This window comes from Anas acuta, chromosome 5, assembly GCF_963932015.1.
Source record: "Anas acuta chromosome 5, bAnaAcu1.1, whole genome shotgun sequence".
NCBI lineage: Eukaryota > Metazoa > Chordata > Aves > Anseriformes > Anatidae > Anas > Anas acuta.
This window is the reverse complement of record NC_088983.1, coordinates 58,031,486-58,041,090: the sequence shown is the minus strand read 5'-3', so window position 1 is coordinate 58,041,090 and position 9,605 is coordinate 58,031,486. Positions and strand designations below refer to the sequence as shown.

At 49.4% G+C, this 9,605-nt stretch overlaps 1 protein-coding gene across 2 annotated transcripts in view; it reads right to left on the bottom strand.

Annotated features, from left to right (window-relative positions):
• Positions 1-7: 7 nt before the first annotated feature.
• The window catches only part of ELP4 (elongator acetyltransferase complex subunit 4), a 196,334-nt gene continuing 186,736 nt past the window's right edge, over positions 8-9,605 (bottom strand). The window contains exon 10 of one of the 2 annotated variants that reach the window (XM_068685037.1): positions 8-314. In XM_068685037.1, coding sequence (XP_068541138.1) covers positions 180-314 — 135 coding nt within the window. In that variant the 3' untranslated portion in view covers positions 8-179. Of the gene's footprint in view, positions 315-3,108; positions 3,289-9,605 lie in introns of those variants that run through there. The other variant, XM_068685039.1, reaches the window with a different exon arrangement.

Below are 9,605 nucleotides of genomic sequence, written 5' to 3'. Positions count from 1 at the left end.
CAAAAGATATTTTGTATTACGTTTATTTGTACAAGTATGTCAAGCATAGGCATGGAGAGCATTTCATAAAGCATAGAGAGTACTTCATAAAGCAAGCAGCAAGTGTGCCACAAAATATATCAGAACTCTGATGAGAAAAGCAAGTTATTTGTCGTTTTCCCTTTTCTCATCTGCCTTGTCTACCAAGGTCTTTGTCCCTCAGGCTTCAGGAGTGCCAGTGAAGTCCTGGGCCAGCAAGGTCTGCCTCCTGCTCTGAGTTTGTACAGGGGGCGGCCTGGGGAGGCCACAGGCACCACCGAAAGTCTTTCACCCACCTATAAATGAGATGAGTTAAAAATATTAACAAACTCAAAACAAGTAAGGCATTAATTACATTTTGTTGGATATGCTGGTTCCCTGAATGACAAGCCTGCCATAGTGAATCAGCAATGAAGTGGTGGATGAAACACTGCAGACACAGTGGTTCTGATTCCCTTTTACCTTAGAAAAAAAAACATAAAGCAGCTGTAAAGGTAATTCATGCTAAATCCCAGGGCAATGCCAGGAGCCTTAGCACAAATCAGAATGAAACTTTAAATCTCTGAAAGTGCTGTAAAATGCCTCCGTGCCTCTCCATGAACAAACACAGAGAAAGAGAGAAGCAGAGACAGAGAACCAGGAAAAAGGAAAGCATTTCCCATTTATGCAGACGGGAATAGCAGGGATGGGCAGGTAGACCCTCTGAGTACCCAGGCATGCAAGGTTACGTAGAAGGTACGAGCATCACTGCATATGCATATATCAACCAAGACTTTAATGCATGCCAATAGCAGTCTTGCCGTGTGCCATGCAGAAGCAGCTTTGCAAGCCCCTTTTCTGACCTGAGAACCAAAAATCAGCACCCACGTCTGACTCACTTCGCTCTGCCAATTAGTACAGCTTTGAAGGAGGATGCTCCAGAAATCCAAAGCACTAATAGTGTTTTCTCTGGATCTTTTTCAATCTTTCACCAGTGAAGTGAAAAATGTGATTGTGCTGAGAAATCTGGAATTTCGCTGAGCTCCTCATTTCAGTTTTCTGATTGGCGTGGTTTAAATTTCAAGCTGGGACAGATCAGGTACAATCAACAAACCCAGGGAAAAAATGCACCGACGCAGTTTTAACATGACTTGCCTCAACTTCAGGTCAACTAAACAATACATGGGGATGACACAACACTTTGCTCTTGAGAGCTCGCACAAAGCTCTTGCATTGTTGTTGCAGTTGGAACTGGGTGTTATTCAGGCTTGGTGACCAACTGGTGGTGCTAATGCTTCATTGGATGGGAGGTGAAGGAGGGTTCATTACCTCTCACTAAATATGTACATGCATTACACAAACCCTCTGCAAATTACAAAGCAGCTTTCACAAGCCTTGCAATTAAAGGATTCGGCTTGATTTCAGAAAGACACTTGCAGGAAGCAGTTACACACATATATTCCAAAATTTCATATGGCAGCACTTAAATCACAATGGCTTTGAGGACCAGTCACCTGCTTAGGTCGCTTGACGTTCAGTCCTCAGTGACTGCATGAAGGTTTTGTGTGTTCTCCTGTATCTGTGGTATAATGTTTTTTGCCTGGGAGGGGGATTAGATACTAACTTGTCTGCAGAGGGCTATGAAGCAGTAAAGCACCAAGCCTGGGTCTGAGAGACAGTCACACTCAGAGCCAGCCAGGGTGGCTGATAAACCATGGTCTGAAGCATGTCACCAGCCAGATGTCACTCTGTGCTCCAAGCAGCACGGTCATTTACTGCAACAGAAATAGCCTCCAAGAACTGCAGGAGCGTGAGAAAAAAGCTGGTACTCTCATATATTTCAGTGAGGTTTAAAAGAAAGCCCAGCTACCATTTTGGGGAGGCTGCTTACTGTCTTAAAGGGTTGTATTTGGTGGCATCTTGCACCTAGGTGTTGCACTGAAAGCCACCTGTAACAAGCAGGTTTATTCCCTGAAATCATCTTCCTCTGATCAGTGCTGTGCTTCTGTTTCGATCCCAGGGCAGTGAGGCACCTCTGGGGCCAGCAGGAGTGGCGGGCAGGCGTATACAGGCTTGGTTTCCTCTTGAGGGAAACATCTGCAGGTACTACACCAATGGCCTACAGCCACCCTCAGACAAAAACATCTCAGGAACTGTTGCATTCAGTTGCTCATTTTTGGCCATTTTCTAGACAAACACACACAAAGAAAACAGGGCAGGTAGCAAGCCAGGGGTTCCTGTAAGGTCAAGCTCATGAAGGTCTCTTCCTCCTCCTCCTCCCCATAGGAAGGGGGTGTCTCTCCCCATAGGAAGGGGGTGTCAGCCCTCTACGCCTGCAGCCCAGGGGTTGCTGTCCTGGCAGCAAAGGCAGCCCAAGCAGAGAGGAAGCAAACTTCACCTGCCATCATTCGCTGTCCAGTGCATCAAATTCGGTTCTCAATGGAAAACACATCTTCCTTCTGATTGTCATTGCTTAGCTTTTGTTGGAGAACTTTTGCCTCCTGTCTCATTTAGGAAGAAGTGAACTCAGTGCCAGATTTTTAACAAAATGAAGTCTTCTTCTCTATTTTTGTTCCAACCACCTTCAAGCTCTGTTACTCTGCATGGTGGGACATGCAAATCCCAAGAGGCACACACGTGTTGGGTGTGCAAGTCAGGTAATTGCACACCCGATTGCGACGTGCAGGTGTCCAGTTAAGTGCATTCCTGGTGATCTGCACTCCTAAATACATGACCGCTGCGTAAATCACGTTGGACCATGGCCGTGTCATGCTGCTGGTGCAATGCTGATTTTATGGATGCTATGCAGCAGTGCAGGGCAGAGCAGACGGAGAGCTGGTGAAGGTACCTGCATTTCTGCATGCAGCCCTCGCCTTCTGACATTTGCAGATTTGTCCCTTAATCTCTGTGGTGCAGGATTTGCTGTCAAGAAACATTGTCTGGGATGAGCTGTTGGGATTCAGATTATCAACCAAACATTAATTATTCTGCTGACTAAACCCTCAACAGCTAGGCTAGATAATACAAATGTAAAGAAAGAAATTAGTATGAATCATGTTCTGTACTTGAAATCTAGAATGAATCATACTGTAGGAACAAAATCATATACCATAAGCGTATGTGTGCTGAGACATAACAGAGCCAGATCCTCAGCTGGGGCTGAGCCAGGTAGCGCCACTGGGCCCCAAAGGCACTTTCCTGCATTGAAGTCCCCGACCTGTGTTATTTATTCTGAGCATCCAGAGCGGGATAGCAGATAACGACAAGATCTGTCAGGTTGTGCTGAGGAAGCTAAAGCAAGAATAACAAATAAGATCTGTTAATTTTTGAAGCAGAGAACTCCTTTTTTTTTTTAATCACACTTATGCAAGAAACTGCTCAGACAGACAGAAGTAGTATAGGCCCTTAGAGAAGCAGTAACCGGTGCTTATCCACTCGCCAGGCAAAGTATAAATGCAAAAAGCACCAAAGATTTTTGAAAGAAAAGAAAGCGTGTCTGTTGTCTTTACAAGGTGAGAGGGCCCAGGTCTTCAGCTTGTGCAGCTCAGGAGGCTCCTCTGGTTTCATTACAGGTTTATATTTATATCCCGATGCCCCACGTATGGTAGAAATATCATAGAGGTTAATTCCATCATGGTGTTGTCCCTGTGTTCAACTGGGCTGGAGGTGAAGTATTTACCTTTCAATATACACAACTAAATGCTTTTAAACCCAAGCCGTGGTTCAGAATAGCCCCATAAAGAGCTAATGAGAAGAATAAAAATCAGATAGTTAAAAAAATGATGTAAGGTAGAGTCTTAATTTTTTATTATTAAATTCACAGTACATTAATTATTAAGTGTTCATAAACTTTGTTTTGTGCAATGATAAATTAATAATATCTACACAGACATGTTCTTTTACAACAGGGAGGCTAAGAAATGTAGTACCAGAGGACCTTGTGTTGACAACCGAAGCTATTAGAATAGACTCCTTAATCTTCAATCATAAAAAGTAGATAATGTTATTTCTTATTACTATTAAATGCAAAGTGCCTTACTAGGAAACATATATGTCATTACTAAAAATAACTACCAGGGAATGATTTGAGCAGGCAAGAAAAAAAGTGTTGGCAAATTACATCTTGAGATAAACCCGGTGACATGTTCCCTGCTAATCTCTGCCATATTAAAACTGTTTCAACTTATTCTTCTGCTAGCCCGTACCAGGCTGCATGAGGTTTATGTCCAAGGACGGAGGCGGTAATGACTGAACGTGACATGTTGTGCTTTTGGGAATCATTACCAATTGCTAATGACCCCAAAATGCAGACTCCTGTATACGCTTTCGGTATTACTGAAAAGCATCTGCCGGCCTCTGCTTAGGGAAGGGATGGCGAGTTTTGTGGTTTCCTTCTTTTCTGTGAACAGCGAACAAAGCTTGCTTGATGAAAACCAAGGGATTTTAGTAACTTCTGTCGAGAACTCAGCATCATTATTCACCTGAATGTTTTCTGTGGTTTGTAAATACAAAGCAGAGCAGGTACCTTCTAGGCCAGTCTCACAGAGTAATTCCTTGTCCATAGGCCAGGCCGTGGAGATGTGTTTTAGAATTAAACGTAGCCTAGATGAGGGAGTTGTGGTTTTAGCAATTTTGTTACGTGTTTATACACGACCTATAGAGCGCATCCCTCCACGGGTTACTGGACCAGCTACCGGGTACATGCGAGTGGCCTCCCTTTGAAGACAGACACCTGCAGGAGCCCTCACACTGGGGCAGCAGGGCTGCATGGATGTGCACTGAGTTTTGAGTCCGGATGCTTGAAATATTTTTCCAACCCAGGAGCCGAGAGAGAATCATTTGAGATCTCCGTGAAGCAAGGGAAGGAGCACCCAGAGTGCCTCGGGCAGCTCCTGCCCCAGTTTTCACCCCGTGATCGTGAATCGGGAGCCTGGGTCCGGGAGCAACATGTGCTCCTGCTGGCTAACGGGCGTGCAGGCTGCCCGGCCCGGCCAGCGGATGGGAACTAGGGCAAGCCCAGGAGGAGCCAGCCCTCCTCCTTCAGCTGCTGCGGAGCACCCGGACCAGCTGGAGCTTGTTAAGGGGCCGCCGGCAGCTCCCTGCCAGCCCGGCTCCCGGGGCCAGCTTGAGGCGCGGGCGAATTCGGCTCTCGCCTGGGGAGGCCGGCTGGTGGGGGCAGCCGGGAGAGGACGAGCCATGCCCCAGGGGAAGCAGCAGCTGCTGCTCCCTGACAGGCTTCCCCAGCCTCTGCTGCCCGCGGCACAGCCCCTTGCCAGCTCTTCCCACTTGTGGGGGCTCCGGCTGCTCGCCACGGCCCTGACTGTCCCTCGCTTGCCCTCCACAGCTCCCTGCGCAGGGAGGATGCTCACAGGTGAGCGCGGGCTCCTGGCTGGGCTCTCCCTGCTCAGCCCACACAAGCAGCCAGCCCAGACCCTCTGGGCACTGCTCTGGTGTTCATCATTAGCATCAATAAAAGGTATCTTCGGACACTGTCCTTCACTCAGGCCTCCAAAGTGCTGCGTAAGTGACTTAATGCCCTTTTTGGAGGTGAAGAAACTGAAGCAAGGCTAATCCAAATGGCAGAGCCGGGAGAAAGCTGGCTGGGGCCAGTGCCACTCCGCACACTAGCCGGGTGACAGCAAAGCACGGAGAGGAAACCTCCCTCCCTTATTTTTCCACACCATTTTGTTGTAGAACAGGTCCAGCTTTCCACAACGCACTTAGACGACAGGGCATTGATTTCTCATCATCGTTTTTTTGCTGTTGCTCCTCACAAACCTGCTCTAGCCAGACCCTTCCAAAAGAGCTAAGCTGCACAGGCAACAGGCTTTTCGCTGCCCTACTCGGGAGTCCCTTGGTCAAGTAAAGCTGCTGCATGTAAACGCTGCATTCACTGCATAACAATTGGAGTGAAGTTTTTATGCACAGAGCTTTTTATTTTCCAATCAGCAGCGCTGAGTTGGGACTTTTGGGGTAAACTGGTAGCTCTGGGCCGCTTTGAAGCATCACAAGTGGAGGGTTTTGTCTCCTGAAGATTTACTAGCAGCGATCTTTTATTCAACCGTTTTATTAGCCTCCTTTTACATATGTATGGTGGTGAGGGAAAAAAAAAAAAAAAAAAAAAAAACGTTGTTGGTGAAGTACAGAGTCTATTTCCCCTGTGATATCCAAATTCAAAAAAAAAAAAAAAAAAAAATTGTGTGAAAAATTGTTGCCCGGGGGCCTCCCCAAGTACTGAAATTTCACTGAGGTTTTCCCTCCCGCACATCGAGCCTCCCCGCCCCTCGGCCCAGCCTTTCAAGGTTGAGTTTGGGGTAACAAATGCAGCGCCAGAAGGGCCGGGCTGCCCCGCACCGCAGGCAGGGCTGCCGGAATAAATCTGCTTGCCCCCCAGCGCAACCCAGGAAAACTTTTCGCCCGCTTAACACGTTGTTGGTTTTTTTTTTTTTTCTTAATTTTCCCTGAAAGTTCTCGTTGAATTGAGCCCCGTTGCGTGGACAAATTGGACAAGAAAAGTTTAAATGTTACCACTTTGGCTTCTCCTCAAGTGGTGCTGAGCACAGATGTTTGGAGGGGCCATCATGTCCCTGTAAGAATGGGGGCTTTGTGTGCATAACCTTACAAAGGGCAGAATAGCCCTGCTTTGCTGCCAGCCCCGGGATCATCCTATCTTTATGTGTTGATTTATTAGGCCAGGGATGAATGAAACCGTAATTAATATTACTGAAGCATTAGAGTCTATTTAATTTAAATGCCACTGAATATTTCACTTTCAGTTGGGAGTGACAATGTGTTCGGGACTGTTGGTGAAAGCCTCAGCCATCTGTTACCCCTACTAAGAAGGGAAGACAAGAGAGACACAGGGAGACAGAGAGCATTGAGCTTTGTGGCTTTTCCAAGCCTCCAGGATCATCATTCAACTCAAGGGCAGCCAAGAAACATTCCTGCGCATTGGGCCCTCCGTGTATAGGGGAAAGGGTATAGGGGCTGAAAGGGTATGGGGGCAAGGCATCTCCCCGGAGGGTGGGGAGAAAGGAGGAAGAAGGAGATTTACTGTACGTGCGGATGTGATGTACAAGCGTGTGTGTGTGTGTGTGTGTGTGTGTGCAGGACCCAAGGGGCAGGAAAGCAGGAGGACGGACTGGGAGAGGGCATTAAAGGGTGATGGGGAAGGCAGCCCTGGCCCTAAGAGGCCGTGGGCAGCAGGGGACTGGCAGCCCGGCCTCACCTCTGCTGCAGCGGAGAGGTGGCGGGGAGCGGCAGGCGGGTGCGAGGCTCTGCCTCCCCGGGATGGTAATTAGCACAGTGGGGTGTCCTGTAATTGGGATCATTTGTTCTCCCGGTTTTTCTCCCGCAAACTGATTTCATGCCAGAGGGAAGCTGTGTGACTCACACCTTGCCATGCCAATTAGCTGATAAACATCAAATGTAAACAAAGATGGCCTAATTAAGACTGGTCGCCCAACCTCGATGTGCGTATTGGCAAAATCCCACTAGCTTTTTGCGCTCAGACTTATTTTCTCCTTTGCTGGGACTAAATTAGCGGCTTTGCACAAGAACCACTTATCTTTGAGAGAAGCTTAGGGCAGGTAATGAGGAAAATAGGGAGCTGGCCGGAAGAGCAGCGCTGTCCCCATCCATCCCAGCAGCGCCGGGCAGGGACAGACGGCCGCTGTTTGTGGGAGCAAGCACAAGGAATGAGAGCAAGCTTTGTGGTTGTGCCCTGCGGAGGGCTGTGGGAGCGAGGGGAGGGTGAGACTGAGGACAGGGGTCCTGCAGGGCCGAGGCACGGCCGGAGCATCCCTGGGTGGGTGCCAGCCACAGGCAGGGTGTCGCTGTGTCCTCAGAGCACATCGGTGCCCTGCACCTGCAGCCAGGCCCCTTTCCCCTGACCACTGAAGGGAAACACTGCTGGTGGAGCAGAAAAGCAGTGGGCGAGTGGAAATGGAAGGTTTCCAGTTCCCAAAAAGCTACCGGTGAACATTTTCAAAAGCGGGTTAAAGAACGCTTTGAAGTTCACCCCGTGAGTTAAAAATCTGTCTTTTGGGGATGCGTCCAATTGCTGTCCCAAAGGCTCCAACCCAGCTTCATTTTACTAAACATGGCCATGCAAGGCATGGCAGGGTGCATCACAACGCTCCGCCGGCTCTCCCGCAGAGATGCGTTGTGACAGGAGACCGGAGAGCCTGCGAAAACAGGGGCTGGGCGCCGCAGTGCCTCCAGCCGAGGCTGGCAGGAGCGCACCCCGCACATCCCCTGTCCTCGCCCGCCGGGCTCCGCAGCCCCCCTGGACTGTGGGGTGGAGGCTGCAGGGCCTGGCCTGGCCTTCCCCGTTTGGGCACCACGCCGCGAGGTAACGTTGAGCAAGCTGCACGGGTTGGGATCCGTGCGGGGATCCCCTTTGCAGCGCAGTTTACACTAAGCCTCCAAAGCTGACGTCCCTTTGAAAGCCCTCTTAATATATCCAATTATAGATTTTCAGCAACTTTGAGGAATGTTGGCTTTCCCGGCGGCTGATCCCGGAAAACACCATTGAAACCAGGAGGGATTTTGCTGTTGAGCTCAGTGGGGGAGGATCAGGTCCTACATAATTTTATTGTCAGCGATGATGACCTCTCTTCACAGCCGAAGAATACCCATCCTGAACCGTGCCCTTCGGAACGTAAACCGTTTATTTTTATAGCTGGATCCTTCCCCGAGTGGGATATTTTGTGCATGGTTAACTTATCCAGGGCTTTAAATGCTTGCCAAGTGGCTTTAATAGCAGGATGTTGTTTAGAAAGATTGGGAAGGATTGCGGGCAGTAATAGAGATAATTGCCAAGGAGAGATAAATGAATCTTCAATCTCAGACCAAGTTGGCTTTATCACTGGGTCAGGAGGGAAGGTCCAGAAAAATCCCCCGTCTGCAACTAAATGCGTAATGATAGTTTGGGATTTAGGGAAGCTGGCAGCTGTCGAGATCTTGCGATAAAAGCATCTTTTGAGGCTTAATACAGGTTTGCAACTCCATATAAAGGCACGAAAGCCCCTTTTCACTGCAGGGGTTTAGCATCACAAAATCCAAAAGCTGGAGGTGAATTCTGGGGGAGAGGAGCGGCCGGCGACGTCTCACGCAGGCAGCTGCGGGCCAGGCTGTGCCGAGGGGCTGCGAGCTGCTGCTGGCCCGGCACAGGGCAGCCCGGTAGGGGTGGCATGGTCAGCCCTCCTCTGGGCTCCCCTGGGAATGCCCCACAGCCCTGCTGGGCCCTGGGGAGCTCCCACACCAGGAGTGCTCACGGGGCTGTTGATAAGGAGGGGGTGGCTGTTTGGGGGAGGGGGCTGGCTGTTCAGCTACACCTTTTCCAGCTCGAGCTGGGGCTTTCCTCAGCCACCTTCCTACCAGACCACGTTGTGTATTTGCAGACCCCACACTCCCAGATGCCATAAAGTACTGCTGAGGAGATGCTGCTGCGTGACCTAAAGGGAGACCGTGACCCATTTCCCAACAGCAACGCTACGAAAGGCAGTAAAACACAAGCAAGGCCGGGCCTTCCGACCGAGCCCTCGCTGGGTCAAGTCCTCGCCATGTCCCTGTGGCCCAGATGGAGCCGTGAGGACCACGCAGGA